Source organism: Schistocerca cancellata, chromosome 8, assembly GCF_023864275.1.
Source record: "Schistocerca cancellata isolate TAMUIC-IGC-003103 chromosome 8, iqSchCanc2.1, whole genome shotgun sequence".
Taxonomy (NCBI): Eukaryota; Metazoa; Arthropoda; class Insecta; order Orthoptera; family Acrididae; genus Schistocerca; species Schistocerca cancellata.
Window position 1 is genome coordinate 335,706,869 of NC_064633.1, and position 24,025 is coordinate 335,730,893.

Below are 24,025 nucleotides of genomic sequence, written 5' to 3' on the forward strand. Positions count from 1 at the left end.
GCACAACGCTAATGCTGAAAAGTATTCTCCACTTCTGTATGTGCAGAACACAGCATGTACCTACCTTCTTACTTGTACATTTTAGCCAATGCTAAAAAAATATAAGTATACAGAGTCTCTGATAGTCAATTTCTTTCAAACAACATGAAATATAGCTAACATTCATGCTCAAAATGAATGTTTTCAGTAACTAAACAATGTTATTGATATCAGACCGATGATCAAATTGTAGCTGTCAGTATGCAGAGAGTGACAGCTGCAAACAATGTTTTGACAGTTTTTGTGCTACTTTCAGTGTACTTTGTCATTACCCTGTAAGGTCTCTACAGGGTACAAGTGAAGAGCTGTTAGCTCTACATACCATGGTAGTTACTGAATAGTACCTATTTGACCTACCTTTTGGACAAATAGAATATCATGCAAAATGAACCTGATATATTCACACAGGTAAATTTTTCTACCTTGCCACATTCCAACACCCCCCCCCCCCCCCTTCCATCCACAACCTAATGGAGAAGCTGAGAGAATAGTCCACACTTTCAAAACTTATTATTATTATTCTGGATTTACAATGTGAGTACATTTTTCCAGCACCTATTCTAGATTACAGTAAGTCACTAATTATTGTTCTCCACTCTTCTCTATTTGTCCATAAAGCTTCAGGAATGTTGTTCTTCCTCATTGCTGACTGAACTCCCTGTTTCCATGTATCAGATGGTCGTCCCCTTTTTCTTCTTCCAATTGGTACCCAGTCGATTATGCATTTTGGTAGCCTTTCCTGTTCCATTCGTCTGATGTGTCCATACCACTTAAGTTGTTTGTGCTCGATGAAATCAATAATTGAATTTTTACTTTCAAAACTCAGATGAAAAGATATCTCCAGGATCACTCCACCAATGCATCACTAACTTCATTTTTGGGGCAGTTACAGGTCCACACTCATGGGAGACAAAAGGTATGTGGAACTTCTCTGAGGATGGCTACCTTGAACCCTCTTGAGCCTACTCATTCCAACGCCACAGCCAGCACCATCACTGCCTGCTTTCAAGTTCCACCCCAACACCTTGGCATGGACGAAAGGCTTTGGTCAGCAACCAGCCTGGATTCTGGGAAAAATCGTTCAGCACTGGGAACAAAAGGTTTTTACGGTGCAGCTTCCAGGCTTATACATGCCTTTTGCCCCACAGCCAGCTAACCAACACCGTACCCCAACAAGAGCGACTTACCCTAGATTTCATACAGCCCCAGAGGCTGCCTTTGCTGGACTATGAGATGTAGCCCAATCACCAACCACGAGTAATTCCGGATGAAGGTGAAGACATGCTGCTGGCTTCTCCTGCTCCACCTGCTCTGTTGCCAGAGTCCACACCATCCAATCTTTGCCTCTGGCCAGGATGTTCTCGTCCATATACTCCTGTGCCCCAAGTCAGCAAAGATGCTGAGGTCTTGGAGGAGGATCCCATGAATGTGGTCTTCATTCACAGCAGATGCTTTCCTGTTCGCCAAGTCGGAAGGGGTGCAGTATCCACCACTATTAAATCTCTGCACTGAACAGTGGCCCACTATTTTGCACAGATAAAAATTCCTTGTTGGCTGCACTTCTTTGTGCGCAGCCTGCTGCTAGCATTGCAGGCCTCCTTCACACACACATGCTTCAAACCACAGTGATTGGCCACTCATAACATTCAGCAAATGGCTGCCCAGAATGTACAATGACCCCAACCACCAGTTCCATTAACTATGGTGCCTTATTTAATGCCACTACTGACATCTATAAGCCAGTTCTCATTGTGTGATGTTCTACTCCACAGCTAGGAAATGCTATGTTGTGGTGGACCTGATGTTCAATGTTGATTTGTCTGTGCTCTGGATTTAGAATCCAAATGCTATACTGGAACTTGGACTTTAATGTTCACTATTATAACCACCATCAATATATATAATTTCCACAAGTGTTCATCTACAACTCAGAGCCCAGTGACAAAATTATTTTGCATCAGTGTTGTCCCAATAAACTGCAGAAATGTGTTGACAAGATGTGGCACTTTTAAAGAGACACATATCCCCCTCCCCCTCCCACAGCAACACCCAACCACCCACTCACACGCATGCACATGCACACACGCGTACGAGCACACGTACACACACACACACACACTCTCACTCTCTCTCTCTCTCTCTCTCTCTCACACACACACACACACACACACACACACACTTTCTAATCCCTGTTACATCATTTCCTTGTCCACATGTATGCAGGAATTTACAGGATCCCAGAAAACACAATTTTAACATACAGTACTATTTAATTTGCATTACACCTCACCAAACTGCAAACTCCTTGTTGTCATGAACTTACCTTAGCATGCAATGGTTGTATGATATACACTTTCCACTTTGCAGTCTTTGGGATTTGCTAGACATCTTACTGCCTTCTTTTGTTTTGAGTGTACGTTGATATCAGATTTTTCTGATGGTTATGTGAAATATTGCAAGATATAAGAACTGACACTTGGACTTATTATAGTTCATGCTCACCAATGTCTTTCGTTATGCACAGGTAGAATAGTACTACCAGTTTCATATTCATCCATAGCACTGTTGTGCAGTCTTCAGTCCAAAGACTGATCTGAAGCAGATCTTACAATGGCACTGCATGCCCTCGGGTAATATAATGGTTACAGCTTTCTCTGCTTCCAGCAGTTCACAGTCTCAACATAGCAAGGTCATGTTCACTAATGTTGGGTTGGGTTGTTTGGGGGAAGAGACCAAACAGCGAGGTCATCGGTCTCATCAGATTAGGGAAGAGTGGGGAAGGAAGTCGGCTGTGCCCTTTCAAGGGAAGCATCCCGGCATTTGCCTGGAATGATTTAGGAAAATCACGGAAAACCTAAATCACGATGGCCGGACGCGGGATTGAACCGTCATCCTCCTGAATGTGAGTCCAGTGTGCTAACCACTGCGCCACCTCGCTCGGTCACTAATGTTATTGTCAGCCATATTGGCAGTTGTCCCTGCAACTACTGAAAATGCTGCTGTTCCCTTCAGGGATGATGTGATTGTCTGGCTGCTCCACAGATATTCCTCTTTTGTAGTTGGTCCTTCTATATGACTACCTACACAATTGAAGTAGGAAAAACTACTCCACTTTGGGAAGGTTCATGGTTCTTTGGAGGATTATTCAGAACACTGATATTTATTTGGTATGTTTGTGGCTGACTTGCAAACCCTTTACACAATTGTCAGTGACCCTGTTTAAGGCTGCCATATTTCCAGTATCATATCAGAGTAACCTGGAATTACTGAAACAGAATCATCACTTCAGCAGCTTTTGATGCACTGTCTTGTACTCGTATAGCACCTGTAACTGATGTGACCTCTGAAACTGGTTGAGAAAATATTGCACTACACTGCTGCAAGCAATGATAACTGAATTTCAGTTTTTTTCTAAAGATACTTACTAAATTTTCCTTTGCATTGTTCATTTAATTTGAATCAAATAGTTCTTATGAAAGATATTACTGTTTATCATTATTATATGACTGAAGAGTACATACCTGAACACTTCCTTTATAAAAGCACGCAAGTAATGCATTTGGTCTAGGTGGCTGGAGGTTATATGTGTCTCAGCAGATGGCAGTAAATTCAACAGTTCTTGATGTATTTTTTCTTGTTCAGCAGGACGTGTTGCCAGCTGGTATAGAATGGAGCATACAGCCATAGAAATCTGTAAATATAAAAACAGTTCACTACATAACTCTAACAGAGGAACATAGACAATTTTAAAATTACTTTAAACAAAGCTTTTAAACTGCTATGCTATTTTTGAAATACAGACAGTGAAATGATTCAGCAGCAAAACAATCACATAAACATTAAACATTTGGCTCTTGAAACAAGAATTACTGTCATTCTGAACAAAATAGCCATAAGAACGGATCCTGAGAGAACAGCTAAGTTACTCAAAAACTTGAAAGAATAAAATAAGTGAAAGAATGGAATAATGACAAAGTTTGAAAGACAAGAAGTACATCAAGAGGAAAAATGCAATAATACTTACAAAAACTGGAATAGGCTCCTCATACAAGAAATGTAAAAATGAATGACAGTGACTGACTCATCCTTTTATAGTCCCATGATCAACCAACCTTATTTTTCTGCTAAAGAATTTCACTTAACTTTCCTCTGTATATTTCTATTCACTTTTCTTGAATATCTTAGAAGCAGACTATATGAACCTATATTTTACACATTATTTTAAAAGTTTTAACCACCTAAAATACCTATAAAAATGATACACAGTATCTTGTCTCTTTATAGTCCATTCTATAACAGAATCAGTGCCCAAGTGACCAGTTCAGCACTGCAGAAGGTAAGCAGTTCTACAACACATGGAATTAGTGACACTAATATATACATCTGCCCAGGTAACAGAGCCCATTAAAGTACCTTCTTCTAGAACACAGGATGATGTGACAGCCTGGAATCAGATCCACCTCATACATTAATGGTGGTGGCCCATCTGCTGGCCAGCCTGTGTGTGGTTTTTAGGCACTTTCCCACATCCACACCAGTATCCACATCCCACCTCAGATATGCAAATCCTCTGGAAAACGATGTCATATTTGCCTATGTGATTACACCAGATGCAGAAAGAAGTGGAACTGAGGTGGTGGGGGGGGGGGGGGGGGTGAGGGAGGAGTTTGGGAGAGGGGGGTGAGAAAGGAGTTTGGGGGGGGGGGGGAACCTGGCAGTAGCTTTGATATGCAAAGTCGAACTGCCTACAGCAGTTAAACACTTGATGGTTTTACAGAATGTAGTAGGAAAAGTGAACAGATGCACTGTATTGGTTTTAATATGTATGTTTCTCAGGTATATTGCATAGCGATAGTGTATTCCTTTTGATATATTACTTGTACCATTGTTTCATGCCAAAAATCTGAGTATGGGATTCTCCCAAAATGAATTTTAAATGAAATTATTTTGGTGATCAACCTGAATGTTTTGCCATTAAGTGCTAGTACACTCACAGATCTCCTTACACAGTTTTTCATCTAAAGTGATAAAATTACTATATTTGGACAGCCTATCAGCATCATTACCACACACACACACACACACACACACACACACACACACACACACACACACACACACCTGTACAGGAACAATGTAGCTGTTTGTATTTGCACCCCAGTATGCCAGTTAACAACTCAATGCTTCCACTACTTGATAAGTAATTTCTTTTACTCCCATATTCCCACAGGCATCTGCAAAGGAAGGGGGGGGGGGGGCGGCAGGAAAGAGTGGGCATTTCATTTGCCCCCACCTGGGGTGTGGAGATACAGACTTTTCATTCATAACATAATTCTCATCCACTTATAACAATGACTGACTGCAAATCTACTGAACTGCAGATCTAACAATTCTGTATGCAATGAAAATAGCTTTACCTTTCTCTCTCTCTTTTTTTTTCTTTTTGTAGTGGTGGCAGATTCTGCATCGTTCTACAGTTAAGGTGAGTAATGGAACAGTATGGAAACATAGTCCCCAGTCATCTCTCTCTTGCCCATATCAAGCTGCACAAAGGAACTGTTTTGTCTGTCAAAGAAGACTGATGATGGTTTGTGATTATACTTTCAGTTTTACAGGACAGAGCAATTTCAGTACACTCTGAACAACAGGAACATCCTATACTGTAGGAGTATACATCCTTACTTATTCTACAAACTCAAATACCCAATACCATTGTCTCTGCTAGAAGAGAGGAAAAAGTGTAAAACTTCAAATAAGTCTTCTTCAGGAGTTGAGAGCTAATCATACTCCATGTAGTGCAGTACAATACAAATACAGTCATAGACCTATGAGTCTGGCAATTGAGCTGTGCTGGTATGGCTGATCAACAATGTGATGAAGTAGGGAGACAAGGAGTACCTTGGTTCAATCCAAGGGTGTCAAAAGTCAATTGTACTAGCAAATTTTAGGATGGCTTTCAGACAGTCTCTACCTTCATGTAGTCGTATACTAACCCTGAATTATATTTCACGTAGCTTTTAAAATTCATTTTGCTGAATGTTAATTGAGCAGTCAGTATTAAAAAATAGATAATGTGAAAGTAATGATATACATCCAGGAATGTGGTAATGTAAGGGAACAAACTGTTACAGATGGCATCAAAGCTGAATAAGCATTATTTAAAGGTTCCCTGTTTCTCCACTTTGAGACGTGTTAATATGACAGTTTTTGTTAATGTCCAACCAGACCTTCTCAACAGGAAGCACTCATATTCATATTAATGATATATGAAGTTCTATTTACCCTATTTTGTTGAAATTTGCTCAATATTTAAGTATCAAAAGTGAATCTATCAATCATTTCAGATGCAATATGTTATGTCCTTCAGTTCATGAAGCATGACTTGTTCTGAAGACCTGCTGAATCAGTTATGTCCTCCTCTTTGATAAACTTCTGTGTATGCCCATGGTACTTGTAATGGGACACCCATTTCTAATATAACCTTTTTTTAATAGAAGTAGCCAATACCAGGATTAATCCTGAATCTGGTATAGGTGATTACTCTTAGCCATTTCATTGAAAGAAATTCATTTTATTTTGTATATGATGTATTAAATTTCAGACTAAAATGTATAAAAAGAAATTAATTTGTTACACTCTGTGTCAATAAAATTATTCTTCTCTTACAAATATTTTAAAATTATGAAATTTCTGGCATAATTAAAATCCACATCATTATTTATGCAATCTAATGCTAATTATTAAATTTATTTCTGGACTCATTTACAAAATAGTGATATATTTTAGTGAAGATTCTTCTTTTGTCGAGAAAGTTTGTGAACACTGTTGCTTTGTAAACTCTTTGGAATATTCTGAGCACGGCAGAATGTTAGTAGTAGTGGGCATGTCTCTGACAGAAATGCATGTTTTTTTTTTTTAGTTTTGGCTACAACAACGCAACTGATAGTTGTATGAAAATGGAGATAAGGAAGTCAGTGTGATATTGAAGAATGGGATAAAATAAAAGAAATATACAGGAAAATCTTCATCAGTTATTTAATCAGGAACTCACAATGTTAAATCAAAGTTTCAGCCACAAGAATGTACCCCTAGATGCAAGACTTGGAACCAACAAGAAGAGAAAATGAATATAAGTAAAAAGTTTTTCTTTTGTTTATCTTACATCTCTCGAAGCATTCGAAAATAATGAAGACACTATGAAAAATTTAATAGCAATGCATGGAAGGGTAAGATTACATACTCTTAAATCATTTACATCCTGCTTGAAGTTTCCATATCATATTAAAACTTTTTAGAAGGTAATATATGCAGTTAGGGGAGACCAATGGTCTAGAGGTAGTGTCTGCGATGGTATTCAAAATATCCTTAGTCCTAGGTTTGAACTTCACCTCACTGAAATTTCAAATAAAAATCATCAGCAATGGCAGTCAAAGACTTCCAGCATAAGAAGTTACTCTCATTCAGCCAATGGCCTTGTCAAAGACATAGGATGAGAAGATGGAGATTCAACCACTCTCTTGCCCTTGGGGAAGAAAACTACCCCTAAAGGCTGAAGAATTAGCCAATTATCAATGACATGAGGATGCAGAAGGCAATGGAAAACACTGCATTAAAAACACATAATGTGTATCCACAGGACATAAGGCCTGTAATTCAGAAATATTGTGATGATCTCTCCATTGAAAAAAGGTTCCAGACTAGGCTTCCTTTCATATCTGAGTGAGGGAACTGACAAGGGGGAGGTGACCACGAGAAAAAGATTGAATAATCAATGAAACAATAATGTTCTGTGAATCAGGGGTTCAAATGTCAGACATCTGAACACAGTATGGAAGCTATAAAATCTGAAATGGGAAATTCTAAGGCACAGGCTAGATATAATGTGGGTTAGTGAAGTGAAATAGAGATAAGACAATGATTTCTGGTCAGGTGAGTATAGATTAATATCAACAGCAGTAGAAAATGGTAAAATGGGAGTAGGATTCATTATAAATAGGAAGATAGGACAGAAAGTGAGTTACTGTGAACAGTTCAATGATAGGGTTGTTCTCATCAGAATATACAGCAAACCAACACCAACAACAATAGTTCAGGTATGCATACCAATCACAAGTTGAAGATGAAGAGATAGAGAAATTATGTGAGGATATAGAACAAGTAATACAATATGTCTACATCTACATCTGCATGATCACTCTGCAATTCACATTTAAGTGCTTGGCAGAGGGTTCATTGAACCACAATCATACTATCTCTCTACCATTCCACTCCCGAACAGCGCATGGAAAAAATGAACACCTAAACATTTCTGTTCGAGCTCTGATTTCTCTTATTTTATTTTGATGATCATTCCTACCTATGTAGGTTGGGCTCAACAAAATATTTTCGCATTCAGAAGAGAAAGTTAGTGGCTGAAATTTCGTAAATAGATCTCGCCGCAACGAAAAACGTCTTTGCTTTAATGACTTCCATCCCAACTTGCGTATCATATCTGCCACACTCTCTCCCCTATTACATGATAATACAAAACAAGCTGCCCTTTCTTGCACCCTTTTGATGTCCTCCGTCAATCCCACCCGGTAAGGATCCCACACTGCGCAGCAATATTCTAACAGAGGACAAATGAGTGTAGTGTAAGCTGTCTCTTTAGTGGACTTGTTGCATCTTCTAAGTGTCCTGCCAATGAAATGCAACCTTTGGCTCGCCTTCACCACAATATTATCTATGTGGTCTTTCCAACTGAAGTTGTTCGTAATTTTAACACCAAGGTACTTAGTTGAATTGACAGCCTTGAGAATTGTACTATTTATCAAGTAATCCAACGGATTTCTTTTGGACCTCATGTGGATCACCTCACACTTTTTGTTATTTAGCGTCAACTGCCACCTGCCACACCACCCAGCAATCTTTTCTAAATCGCTTTGCAACTGATACTGGTCTTCGGATGACCTTGCTAGACGGTAAATTACAGCATCATCTGCGAACAACCTAAGAGAACTGCTCAGATTGTCATCCAGGTCATTTATATAGATCAGGAACAGCAGAGGTCCCAGGACGCTTCCCTGGGGAACACCTGATATCACTTCAGTTTTACTCGATGATTTGCTGTCTATTACTATGAACTGCGACCTTCCTGACAGGAAATCATGAATCCAGTTGCACAACTGAGATGATACTCCATAGGCCTGCAGCTAATTAGAAGTCACTTGTGAGGAACAGTGTCAAAAGCTTTCCGGAAATCTAGATATACGGAATCAACTTGAGATCCCCTGTCGATAGCGGCCTGTACTTCGTGCGAATAAAGAGCTAGCTGCGTTGCACAAGAACGATGTTTTCTGAAACCATGCTGATTATGTATCAATAGATTGTTCCCTTCAAGGTGATTCATAATGTTTGAATACAATATATGCTCCAAAACCCTACTGCAAACCTACGTCAATGATATAGGTCTGTAGTTCGATGGATTACTCCTACTACCCTTCTTAAACACTGGTGCGACCTGTGAAATTTTCCAATCTATAGGTACAGATCTATCGGTGAGCGAGCAGTTGTATATGATTGCTAAGTAGGGAGCTATTGTATCAGCGTAATCTGAAAGGATTAGGGGGAAAGCGGGGGGGGGGGGGGGGGGGGGAGATGAAAATCTAATGGTCATAGGGGACTCAAAAGTGGTTGTAGGGGAAGGGCAGAAGAAAAGGTTACCGGAGAACATGGGGTTTGTACTAGGTATGAGAGAGGAGAAAGATTAATTGAGTTCTGCAATAAATTTCAGCTAGTAATAGTGAATAATCTGTTCAAGAATTGCAAGAGAAGGCTGGGAGATATGGGAAGATTTCAGTTAGATTACATCATGGTCAAGTAGACATTCAGCAATCAGATACTGGATTGTAAGGCATGCTCAGGATCAGACATAGAGTCGGATCACAATTTACTAGTGATGAAGAGTAGGTTGAAGTTTAAGAGACTTGCCAGGAGGAATCAATGTACAAGGAAGTGGGATCCATAAGTACTAAGACATGAGGGGTTGTGCTTGAAGTTCTCTGAGGCTATAGATATTGTAATAAGGAATAGCTCAGTAGGCAGCTCAGTTGAAGAGGAATGGATATCTCTAAAAAGTGCTATCACGGAAGTTGGAAAGAAAAATATAGTTACAAGGAAGGTAGCTGCAAAGGAACCGTGGGGAACAGAAGAAATACTTCAGTTGACTGATGAAACAAGGATGTACAGAAATCTTCAGGGAAATTCAGGAATTCAGAAATAAAGGTCACTCAGGAGTAACATCAGTAGGAAGTGCAGGGAAGCTAAGATGAACTGGCTGCATGAAATATACATGAAGAAATAGAAAAGAAATGATTGTTGGAAGGACTGATTCAGCACTTCTTTCTTTTTTTCCAATCTCTTGTCTTCTCTACAGTTTTTCCCCTCTACAGCTCCCTCTAGTACCATGGAAGTCATTCTCTGATGTGTTAACACATGTCCTATCATCTTGTCTCTTTTCGTTATCAGTGTTTTCCACATATTCCTTTCCTCTCCAATTCTGCGCAGAACCTACTCATGCCTTATTTTATCAGTCCACCTAATTTTCAACATTCACCTGCAGTACCACATCTCAAATGCTTCCACTCACTTCTGTTCTGGTTTTCCCACAGTCAATTTTTCACTACCATACAATGCTGTGCTCCAAACATATACTCTCAGAAATATCTATCCCAATCAAGGCCTATGTTTGATACTAGAAAACTCCTCTGGGCTAGGAATGCCCTTTCTGCCAGTGCTAGTCTGCTGTTGATGTCCTCCTTGCTCCATCCATCATTAGTTGTTTTGTTGCCTGGGTAGCAGAATAACTTAACTTTGTCTGCTTTCTGACCATCAATTCTGATGTTAAGATTCTCAATGTTCTCATTTCATCTACTTCTCATTACTTTTGTTTTTCTCTGATTTACTCTCAGTCCATATTCTGTAGTCATTAGAACGTTAATTCAATTCAGCAGATCCTGAAATTCTTCTTCACTTTCATTGAGGACAGCAATGTCATCAGTGAACCTTATCATTGATATTTTTCACCTTGAATTTTAGCTCCATTCTTGAACCTTTCTATCATTTCCACCACTGATTCTTTGATGCCTAGCTTGAGCAGCAGAGGGAAACAATTACATCCTTACCTTACACCCTTTTTAATCTGAGTGCTTCATTCTCCATCTTCTACTCTTATTATTCACTCTTGGCTCTTGTACAAGGTATTTACCCATTTCTGCCTATTTACCCATTTCTGCCTATAGATTAACCCTATTTTTTTCAGAGTTTTGACCACCTTGCACGATTTTACGTAGTCAATCACTTGTTCCAGGTTGACAAATCCTAAGAAAATGTGACTCATTTTCTCTTTAATCTTGCCTCCATTAGTAACTGCAAAGTCAGAACTGCTTCTCTGTTGCCTTTACCTTTCCTAAAGCCAAATTGATTGTAATCTAACACATACTTAGTTCTCTTTTCCATTCTTTGGCATGTTATTCTTATTAGCAAGCTGGTTGCATGAGCTGTCAAGCTGAATGTGTGAATTCTTGCATATGCAGTCTTCAGAATTGTGTAGATGAAATTTTTCTGAAAGTCAGATGTTATGTCGCCAGACTCATAGATTCTACACCCCAATGTGAATAGTCATTTTGCTGCCACTTCCCCCTAATGATTTTAGAAATTCTGATGGAATTTTATCTAATCCCTTCTGCCTTATTTGATCTTAAGTCCTCCAAAGCTCTCTTAAGTTCTGATTCTAATACCAGATCCCCTATCTCTTCTAAATCGAGTCCTGTTTCTTCTACTATCATATCAGACAAATCTTCCCCCTATAGAGGCCTTCAATGTACTCTTTCCACCAATCCACTCTCTCCTCTGCATTTCTGTATTTATCAGGGGAATTTCCATTGCATTCCCAGAAAACTGTGCAAACTCTCATACAGACTCTAACAACTGAGTGAAGTGGAGTAATGTGGGGTGGGGGGGGGGGGGTGGGGGGTGGTATTGCCCGTAGTGTCAACAGTCAACATTATCACCTGAACAACCATTAACACTAGCAAACATATATCTGTGGTCAGGATGCTATAAGCTTGATCCATATGGTATAACTCAGTTTCCAGTGGATCAAAAGCATGTGGCAATAATTATAACTGCAATTCATATGGGGATTTAATGAGTCACAATGTTCACAACACAGTGTCTGGTATGAAGTCAACATCCACCGAAGCATGATGGTGCCACCAAAATTGGGATGGGAACTTAGAGCCTAAGTTCTCGTTGTGGATAATGTGCTGCAAGACCTTAGAAGGAGGATGCAACAAATGTTCAATAACAGTAGTTTTAGCCACAGAATATTTCTGATGGGCACGTGGAGAGAGGATCAAGTCACTGATAAGGTCTGTGTGGTCATTCAAATGACCAACTAGGCAAATAAAACTGGAATCTTCATCCGTAATACTATGAAGGTCAAAGATGTTATCTGCCAAGGTGAACCACATATGTGGATTGTCCTTCAACAACAGAATCAATTTAGGAAACCTGCTGGATAAAACCATTTGCATAGGTGTTGGCATAGGAGGTAGAGCTGTTGTGACCAGTGAAGGCAGTACAGCATTGGCAGTAGCAAAATCTTGGTTGACAGTTGCTAGTGTCCAAGTGAGATGTTGCCCAAGGACAATGTTGTAGGCATAAGAATGTAGTAAGACCAGTGTGGCAGAGATGACCATGGTCATTGAAGGTAGTGTTGCAGGAATATACAGAAGACAGACGTGGTGCGATGCATAGCCCAAGGCCCATGTCAGAGGACTGAGGATACATGATAGGGAGGCATGGAAGCACAGTTGACCATTGCAGGAGGTACACCCATCACTGCAGAATGCAAAAATGGGGGAGTCAGAATATATGGAGCCAAAGAGCAGATGGTATCTGTAGAAGGCAAGCAATGCACAGATCCCAGGCTGCTGAGCAGCAGTGGCTAAGTATATTGCACATTGCAAAGCAACATAATTCAGAACATACACACTGTGTGAAAGCAGTGTAGCTGGTGCACTTTTTGTGTGCCATTGTGCAGCTGGTAAGGTTAGTGCATTTATTTGAGTAGCATAAGGGTGGAATTGTTCCTCCTCCAGTTTGCACAAAGTGATGGGATATCACAGAGTTCAACATGTTGTATGTTGTGGGAGTCATAGTTAGTAAGGTGCACATACACAAATAAACAACAATCAGAATAATGTAGAACAGATCCAGGACTATACACACTTGGGTCAAAAATACACACTACTCACCCTTCCAGCACACTTCATCCAGATAAGGTGAGTTGTAGAACTGACAAATGTAGAAGTCCAACAAAAAATAGCAACATTGTCAGTCCATGGTAAAGTAGAAATCAGTATTGTAGGCATTGCAAATGATGTTTGTGATCATTGTTGGGATCAACAATGTCGTAATTAATGTCCTAATGAAGACACATGATAAAGGGTGAAAATCACCATGACGAGCAATTTAGTATCAAAATCTTTAATGAAATGTAGAAGCACAATAAACTGAACAGCTCATAATGGCATGCAGACACAAAGACAAAGAGAGCAGAGTCCAAGATCTTAACATCACCAAAGACAATACTGTTTAGTGGTTGTCATCACACTATTATCAATTATGATTCGATCTTTGCTATTAATGACAAGAAAATTTGGTTACCCATAGCAGATTTTGTATCCTACACAGTCAATCACTGGGTATAGCAAAGGGCACTTTTTGTGGTTCAGCTTTGCTAGCAGTTAATTTGTCAGGTGATTGGGTTTGGATTTCTATGTAAAGAATCCTTTCTCAAAGCCCAACAACCATAACTTGAGGGTGTCTTAATCAAGGTGTCTGCTAGAAGCATCATTGTAGCCAGAAGAATTATCACTTTTTATATACATAATAACTTTTTTTATCTCCCAGATGCCATATTTTTGAAAATAATGTCTATTGAGGGTGTGTACAGTGTATGCTGTAGTAGGGAGGAGTTGCTTTTCTTGTTGAAAGATACTTCAATCCCATAAATTATGTATGTTTCTGTAAAATTGTGATGTGATTGGTTTCAGTTGATATCGCGGCTCAGTATGGTGATAAGATATGTTTCCCAAATTTTTCACTGGCACCATCTGGATTTATTAATCTCTTACCAGTAGACCATCAAAACAGTGAGTCTGAATCATTTGTTATGATCCTATTACAACACACTTTTCTTTTATGTTCTGAACCTAAGTGAACAGTATATTTTACTGTCGAAATTTGACCATTGTAGACAGATAACTCATTTAGTATTATTTTTACTTCTAGATCACTAAATGTTTTTGGTCTAATGGCAGGTATTTGCTAATCTTTCCACTGCGACCTTCAATACTCATTATGTTTTTAATCTGACAAAGAACCCAGAACTACATGTCAATAACTCTGTGTCCTCAGTTAGTACAATCAGTCAAAAAATAATGTTAAGTCTCTATAAGTTTTAAGTCTGAACCTATATCTTAATTTAGATAATGGATTCTGCAGGGGGTCTGTAAAATAATACTACAGATTATGTCATACTTACTGTATCAATGCCCACAAGGATGAGATCAAGTGCCATGATGCAGGCTGTCTTGGGGTCTGGTTCATTGGCAAGGACACGCTCCAAGAGTGATAGGTCACTCTCATGCATGGAACTCTTTGTTTTCAGTCTTTCCAGTGCTTGGTCTATATACTTTGTGCACACCCTAAAATAAAACAAAACTTTGTTGATCGAAATCTATATGTGTTTCTGAATATATAGCATCACTATGCACTAGATATTAAAGTCAAGAAAAAACATTATCATACTAACATAATTGTTTGGCATCAAGAATAAGAGAACAGTATTAAAAATAATAGAGAAGAAGATAATGATGATGAAATGAACTGGTCTGAATTAAGGTGCTTGTTTCATGCAATTAACCATGATTACAGTTGATCAGCTTACTGTAGTTTGGACAAACTGTTCATTTTTAATGTGTACTACCTACCAGAGAGACTGAGTATTTCGGCTGTGGACATGGCTCAGAGCAGATTGCAGTTGTAAATAACTAATGCTTCACTGCTGGCAACTGTATTAGTCACTGTTTATACTTTGTTATTTTGTGCTTTGTTATTGAGTTTGACTGATCATGGGGCAGGACTAACAAATCAGTTATATTGGTAAACATTTCACAATTATGAAAGTCAGACATTATCTTTAGCTAGGGAATATTTTTGTTTATATGTCTTTTTCAAATAGTCATGTGTGTTTTTCACTCTATAAATATACTAAAATACCATTTTGCCATAAAATTCTCTGTTGTGAACAATTTAAGCACCAACTGAAACTGATTGAAAGATAATGGAAGTTTGTAAGAAATCTGCTCCTTCATTTAGAACGAATGTGTGGCTGGGTGGCAGTACTTCTCTTTAACATGGTTTTCATGAAGAACATCCCCACAGTTAAAGGAGGGGGTAGAAGCTAGTGACAGGAACATTTAAGGCCGATATTTTCTGAAACGAGAAAGAGATTCTTGTTATTAATTACCTTGAAAAAGGCAAAACATTAGCTAATGCATGTTACTGAAGTATTCTGGACTAACTGGTTGCAAAAAATACACAAGAAGAATCTGAACTGTAAAAAAGGCATCTTTTATCAAAGAAATGCACCTGCTAGTGTTAGTGCTTTGGTCATGAGAAAGAGGAATGATATCAAGTATGAGTTGTTATAAAAGCCACTGTATGTTTTAGATTTGGTACAGTACTTCTGGATCTGACCATCAGATAAACATCTGAACATTTGAATAAGTGGATTGACCTGAAGGAAGATTCAATTTAAAAATGTTCCCTTTTACTACCTAGATTACCCACTACCCTAATGAGCTCTAATACATTCTCTGCTGTGTGTTACTAATTTTATAGGCAAAAGTGTGTGATTCAACATTTATTTATGCCAGACGTAAAGAGTTTGTGCCAGTCTTTACTCTGGGCTGAGAATATGAATTCTGCCTGCTATTCAGAATATAATCTCTGTTAGGATATAAATCAAATACTGCACTCAAATAGATAAAATAAAGTTATTAGAAAAATCATAAAACTATGCTTTTCAATAAGTTCTGTAAAGAATTGTCATTATGACATAAGCATTTAATGAGATGGTAAATTCCCTCTTCATTAAGCTGTGGTACAGAAGACTGCAGCCAGGCTTTGACAGTGTCCAGAAATTCATCATCTTATTGGAAAAATTGGGGACCAAGCCACTTTCCTTCATGTGCTTGTAGGGACATAGTTAAATAGATTGTAATCCTAGGTTGAATGTTCTAAAATATGCCATTTGAACCACCACAATAATTCTTGTAAGTTCCTGGATGGGGCCTTGAACATGTCCCATGGCAGTGAAAAGTGAGATGTTGGATCTTTATAAGCTACTGTTGGCCGACATGAGTTGCAGCTTGCATATTTATGGCTAGTTCGAGAACATTTTTCCACACAAGTGACATAAAATTTGCTGCCCCCTCCCCTACAATCTTCATATATTAACTTCTTTTCCTTTTTCTGCTGGCACTCATAAAAAATGAGAGTTTTCGGAAGGCGAGGTCAACGGTCATTTTCTTTCGATGCTTTGATTGTTCTTTAATTTTCGAATAAATAATGCTTTGTTGAAATACCTGGTTACTGACTTATTGTCATCTTTGTTGGTTCTGGATACCCCAAAAAAGTTAGAATCTTTATTTTGAAAATATACAGGTTCCTTACGAATCAAAATTTCGCGATTTCTTTCTGTAAGATTTTCATGTAAAAAGTCAACAGGATCATGTGATATTTCTTCTGGGTTGGAAAACTGTTGTTCAACTGACGCAGTTACCGGTGATGGTAAAGTCACCGAAGTTGTTGCAGTTTCGTCACAGGGGCGGTCGCTTTTTTATTCAATTTCTTTCCCTAAATTGGTAGAAATCTGAAACTTGCATAGAACATGAACATTCAGAAATTCCCGCAATTTGTGATCGACACGACTTTTCATGTGGAAGATTTATTATGTGATTGCTTTTTACAGAAGTTGCTCCAGTAGTAGTAGTAGTAAAATATGCTGTTAATTTTGGTAACTTTTCAATTACTTCCTTCTGATGTACAGCTTTTTTCCTTTCTGCAGATCAACTAGGTTATGACCGTTTCGACATTTTATGTTATAATTCAGGATTTATTTTTACACCGAAAATAATCGCTTACACAAAACAAAACAGGCAAACGACGATTTGATCAACGAATATCTTAGAGCGCAGTCACTAACAACCACAAACGAAACAAACCTTACAGTACCGCAGACAAATACAGGGGAATTCCCAATCGTCTAGTCGGTGTATTTAAGTCGATCAAGTTTAATTTGACGTTGCTATTCGGAGCGAATAGAACTGTTCACTGCGCAAAGCTAATACAGTAGAGCGTCGATTATCCGAACGTCGGTTAACCGAACGACGGCTTAACCGAACTGTGTACTCGCTCGCACCTGTTACTCTCCCACCCTACCGTCCATCATCCCCCTCACCCCCAGACCAAGTTTCCCACAGTAGTCGCCGCACTGGGCCACTGCTGGCAGAACATTGCTTCTAATGGGGCCTTCACAAGGCGCTGCTGACCGGCCAAGCCGCCAGTCGCTGTGTTTCAACAATCAGCACACTTTTGTCGGCTTGGCACTGGCAGTAGAAGTAGCGGCAGTATCAAAGCTGTTCACAGCAACAGCTGCGCCAGCTTAGTGAGGCGTGACGCTCCGCGCGGTTTGAAGGATTGCGCGCCCCCAAGAAGAGCTTCTCACGGTGCAGACAGTCACCTTCTGTTCTTTGTTACTGCCACTTGTGTGCTGCTGCGTGAAGAAGTGAAGTTGGCGATACAAAATGCTTAAACGTAAACGTGTTGTCCTTTCTATGAGGGACAAGTACGAGATTATTAAAAGGTTAGAAGAAGGTGAATCTGCAACCACTTTATCAAATGAGTATAAGGTGGGGAAGTCGACAATTACGGATAAAAAAAAAAGAAAAAGACGAGCATAGCAAATTTTACAGCTATGCTTGATTCCACTGATGAATCAACAAACCGTAAAACTACGAAGCTCGCCACTAACACAGATCTAGATGATGCTGTTTACAAGTGGTTTACACAAAAGAGATCGGAAGGAGAACCTATCTCATGTCCCATTCTGTGTGAGAAGGCAATGCAGTTCAACAAAAAACTTGGAGGGCCTTCGAACTTTAAAGCGAGCACGGGCTGGTTAAAACGCTTCAAGTCACGGCATTCGTGAGCTTACAATACAGGGAGGAAAACTGTTGGCTGATTCTTCAGCAGCTGATTCTTTCAAAGTCAAACTAAGGGACGTATTAAGGAAAGAAGATTATGCTTTCGAAAACGTTTACAATGCTGACGAAACTGGACTTAACTGGAAAGCTTTACCGAGAAAAACTCTTGTTTCACGTCATGAATTAGCAGCACCTGGTCCTAAAACAAGCAAGGACCGTATTACAGCTTTGGCTTGTGCTAATGCTACTGGAAGTCACCGACTGCCTATGTTCGTCATTGGTAAAAGTAAAAAACCGCGTTGTTTCAAGCACGTTAATATGTCAGCCTTGCCTGTTGTGTACACCTCACAAAAGAGTGCCTGGATGGAGAGTACGATTTTTATGAAGTGGTTTCTGAACGTTTTCCTACCCTCTGTAAAAGCTCATCAGCTAAATAATGGGAAGAGGGAGAAAACACTACTTCTCCTTGACAATGCACCAACTCATCCGTCATGTGATATTTTAAACGAAAAAGACAAGTTCATAAAGGTAATATTTCTTCCACCTAACGTAACCTCCCTATTACAGCCCATGGATCAAGGCGTTATTGAGACTTTCAAACGATATTACAGGAAAGAATTGTTGCGTAAGTTATTGTTCGAAAGAGATGAGAATGGAGAAGAAAGTCTCTTAAGAAATCATAAGAATATTGACTTGAAAGACGCGTCCTACATGATCAGCACAGCATGGAATAGTGTCAAGGAAGAGAATTTGAAGAAAGCCTGGAATAAAATTTTGGACACAGAAGAAAATTCACAAGGTATGATTGAAAATGAGTAGAATGATATGTCCGAAATTCTCGGTGTGCTAAAAGAAATAGATTGCCACGAATGTGATGAAGAAGACGTTCATGAATGGATGAATATCGATGATGCAGATCCAGGACACCAAATCATGCAGGACAGCGAGATTGTAAACGTCGCCGCTGATAAAGATGAAGTCGCCAGCATCTCATCAATCAGTGCTCCAGAAAGTGAATATGAAAGTATACCAACAGCTTCTGAGGCGTTCACTTGTTTAGATACTGCCTTGGGATGGTTTGAAGCCCAAGATGAAAGTGACCAGTTTCAGATATCTGTAATGAAAAAAGTACGTGACTTAGGTGCTTGTAAGCGTGTAGGCTTGCTTAGACAGACCAAAATAAAGGATTTTTTAGACGTTAATTTTGTATACTGTGTGTATTGTTCATGCAAAATGCGTATGTAATATGTATATATTTTTGTTTACTAAACTGTGCTACATACTATATATTCCTACTGAAGTTGCCTTTGTATGTTACTTTGTAATACTAAAAGAGATGCCTGTTTTTATGAATAAATTTACTGTACAGTACTTCTTTTTGGCAAATAAACATGTACTTTTCGATTATCCGAACAAATCAGTTTTCCGAACACCCATGTCCCCCAATTACTTCGGATAATCTACGCTCTACTGTACCTGTAAGCAAGTAGGTATCGTAGTCAGTCATTAGCGTTCGATTTTTTAGAAATAAATTCGTTTCTCGGTAATAAATATTGGTTATCGTTTGGCGATCTGGCAGTAACTAGGGGGGGGCCCTATCAATCGCGGGGGTCCTGGGCACGTACCCAGATTGCCGAATGGGAAAGAGGGGCCTGATTCTGGCTCTTAAGAGTCTATTGTTGAGGAAAATTTGTGGTTTCTGGGGGGTTTCCAACATCAATCTCGCAAATTTACTGGTCTGGGCTGCACTTCACCCGAGTAATCCCAAAATGTAGCTTTCAAAACACGTTTTATTGAAAATCAATTAGCCCAGTCGACTTCAAAAAATGTAAGGCATGAAAACAAGGCAGTAAATCCATTTACGTGGTCAGATACGAAGTTTTATAAGCAAACAATGGTTTATGGCTCAAATGGCTCTGAGCACTATGGGACTTAACAGCTATGGTCATCAGTCCCCTAGAACTTAGAACTACTTAAACCTAACTAACCTAAGGACAGCACACAACACCCAGCCATCACGAGGCAGAGAAAATCCCTGACCCTGCCGGGAATCGAACCCGGGAACCCGGGCGTGGGAAGCGAGCAACGGTTTATGTATTGAATAAGCATTCTTAATATTTATTTATTGTTTTTTAAGTTTGAGCCTTATTAATCCGTGACATTTTTGCTGGTTCCTGTTGTGTATAATCAGTTGGAATTTCTCAAGTTTTCTGATATCAAAAATGGTAATTTTAGAATCTTGAGATCTTTCTTTCGCTCACGCCATAGTCCCGCAGCAATCGTAGGATCGGCGCGGTTAGAACGGAATTGGCAAGGTTAGTTTTATGGGTGGCCATATGCCCTTTCTGCCGTCACCCTGAACCCCCCAGTACGGAATTAGTGTACCCCAACTGTCTGTGGCTAGTGTAATCCAAGGAATAGTGCAAATGTGTTCAGATGTCTGTGAGCCATGTAATGGAGGCGGGACGTGGGGACCAGCTCGGTATTCACTTAGCGGGATGTGGGAAACCGCCTAAAAACGACATCCAGGCTGGCTGGCACACCGGCCCTCGTCGTTAATCCGCCGGGCGGATTCGATCTGGGGCCGGCGCGCCTACTTGACTCCAGGAAGCTGCGCGTTAGCGCTCTCAGCTACCCTGGTGGGTAATTTTAGAATCTTGAGATCTCTTGCATAAATTTCTGTGGGCGCCCGTGATCACAGCGTAGGATTGTTTCACCTTGCCATGTCACCTGAATGAAGGAGCCTACCAAACTATGGTGCCATGTGCAAACCCTCGAGTGTAGTTTTCCCTGATGGCATACACCTGCCAACGCATTGTAATAACAGCTTCCTGCTGCTATACGTAGGGTGCTTCGATTGACAGTCAAGTAACGATGCCTACAAGAGCTGGAAATGTTACATGTTGTTTTGTGGGAAGCTTACTCTACGAAGAAGTTCATGTTGTTGACGTAGCGTGTCCAGAGCGCTGACGGGAAGTAGCGCCAAAAGGGCATCTTGAGCTCCAAGATGGCGACATTGCGCAGGGCGAACTTGGCCGCGTCGATGATCTGCTGCGGTTCGGAGCTCGCCGGCAGGTCTGGGCGGAGACAGCCGAGGCGGACGTCCAGCGCCACACGGCCAATGCCTGCCGACACACAAGCAGCGCTGCCAACTATCCAGATTTAGAGGGGTTAGTTGGGATTTTGGTGTTGGAAACCGAAACAGGACGGGATACGTACAGAAAGAGTAATATTTCAAATAACACAGTCTGTTCATTATGTAAGGCAGTTTTGTAGCATTGTAAATTTAGAGATTCGACTTTTTGTCGGAAGAGAACTAAGTTGGCAGAACTGCACTCAGTAGCCGTTGCATCATCTAACTTCTTATTCAGTAGCGAGTCAAAAGTTGTTTGCATTTCACAGAAATTACCAAAATGAAAGCACTGAAACTAATGTATCGGCAGTACCAAAAAGAGACATAAAATTGAAACTGAAAACCAAGTTTAATAATTGATCTAAAGTTTATTTCTGGCTTAACAAATATAAAGGTGATTAAAATGCTAACTACTCTGAGAGCCCCTCGCACACTGATGAGCCAAACTGTTTTGAGTACTGCCCACCGCGAGATTGTGTTTTGCCTGGCGGCATTGCAAGCATGTGATGCAGGAAGAAAACTATGTGAGCGGAGCAGAGACGAATGAGGAATTTTACACCATGGTATCATTCACATTATCATCAGTAATTTGACTGTAACATAAATTTGTCAAACAAGATTTAAAAATAATTAGTATTTTCCACCTATGTGTTTTTTTACAAATATAGTCATTCATTGTCACCTGTTTTTACAAGGTGACAATTATTGAACTATATGAAAAAAAACGTAAAATTAGTTACAAACTACAGCACGTACACATTTTATTCAACATGTAAACGTCACTACAGATATTCGGATTTAGATCCCTTACTCCCTGTATGTAGAAGGTCTATACAAGGGAAATGAATTTAAGGTAGTATTAAGGAAAAAAAAAAAGGAAGTGGATGAAGAGGAGATGGGAGATAATGCAATACCGCGATAGTAATTTGTCAGAGCACTAAGAGACCTAACTGTAAACAAATCTCTTGTATAAAAGAAATTCCCTCTGACTTATTAAGATCTTTTAGAGAGCTTGTCGTTAGAAAACTGTTCCACCTGGAGTGCAAGATAACATGACATGCGGAATACTGTCAGATTTCAAGAATATGATAATAATGTCAATTCCAAACAAGGTAAATGTATTACGAAAATATCAGTTTTCTAAGAAATAGTTACAGAATCCAGATTCTAATTATTTATTGAATAATGGATAAACTAGTAGCAGTCGGCATCGGGTGTATCAGTCAGGCTTTCAGAGAAATGTAGGAACATGAGAAGCAGTGCTGATCCTACAAATTATGTTAGGAAATAAGTTGAAGAAAGACAAATTTTACGTTTATAGAATTTGTAGATTTAAAGAAATTCGACGATGTAGACCGGAATACACTATCTGAAATTCTAAAGGAAGCGAAGATAAAAGGCAGGGAGCGAAACGTTATGTACATCTTGTACAGAAAGCATACTGCATTTATAAGGAGTCGAAGGACATGAAAGGGAGGCAGTAGTTGAGACAGGAAAGAGACAGGCGTTTAACCTATCTCTGACGTTAATCAATCCTCTGAGCAAGTAGTAAAGAAAAACAAGGAGGAATATGGAAAAGATATTAAAGCTCAGAAATTTGCTGATGAGACTGTAATTCCTTCAGAGGCAAAAGAGGTCTTGTGTAAGCAGATGAACAGACTGGATAGTGTACTAAAAAGTGTTTGTAAAACGAACATCAACAAAAGTAAAACAATTGTAATGGAATGTAATCGAATTAAATCAGGGAATGCTTAGATATGGAAACGAGACACTAAAAGTAGTAGATGAGTTTTGCTATAGGGGCAAAAAGTGGCTGATGATGGCTGAAGAAGAGAGGAAGTAAAATGCAAACAGAAAGAAAATCAACTCAGAAAAAGTTTAATATGCCGAAATGCATTAAACGACACATTATTAAGGAAATGGGAGAGTAAAATTTTGTAAGTTAGAACAGCTGTCATTACCCAATTACGTGGAAGTAGAGCCTGCACAGAAGGTGTGCAGACAGCAGGGCACACATGGGGAGAGCGGTAGTGGTGGGGGATTGGGGAAGGTGCTGTAGGGGAAGTACCGAGCGCTGGAGGGGAAGTGCCGGTCTAAACTGAAGCCTACATTCACATTTTTTGCAAAAATTAAGTGGGGCCCCTCCACGACCGCACTTCCATGGTAACCATTCTGGAAGATCTGTCATCTCTGCTGTGGTTAGTGTTTAAAAAGGAATTCTGCTGGAAATGCAGCGATTTATTTACGCCTGGCTTGTTAATCATTTGTAACGTTCAAAGAAGCGCCATGAGTGGCGCAAATGCTGTAGAGTATTCTCTATAAATATCACAGAATATGTCGGAATGATTAAACTGGTTCAATCAGGATATCAAACTTTAGGAGCTGATGTGACATAAGCAGTGATCAGAGGTTCACTGGGAGATTAATACATCCTTTTTTCTAGCAAAAGACAGTAACTGACATTGTATTTCTTCTACATAAATTTCTTTATTTTGTTGCCCAGCGGAGAAGGACAGTTACTGTAGAATTAGGGGAA

General features: G+C 39.5%; 1 protein-coding gene across 1 annotated transcript in view; it reads right to left on the reverse strand.

The window, feature by feature from the left end:
* The window catches only part of LOC126095553 (probable cytochrome P450 301a1, mitochondrial), an 86,386-nt gene that overhangs the window by 13,783 nt on the left and 48,578 nt on the right, over window positions 1-24,025 (reverse strand). Inside the window, exons 5-7 of the mRNA XM_049910331.1 lie at window positions 21,280-21,481; window positions 14,630-14,792; window positions 3,561-3,730 (exon numbers count right to left, since the gene is read on the reverse strand). Coding sequence (XP_049766288.1) covers window positions 3,561-3,730; window positions 14,630-14,792; window positions 21,280-21,481 — 535 coding nt within the window. The remainder of the gene's footprint in view (window positions 1-3,560; window positions 3,731-14,629; window positions 14,793-21,279; window positions 21,482-24,025) is intronic.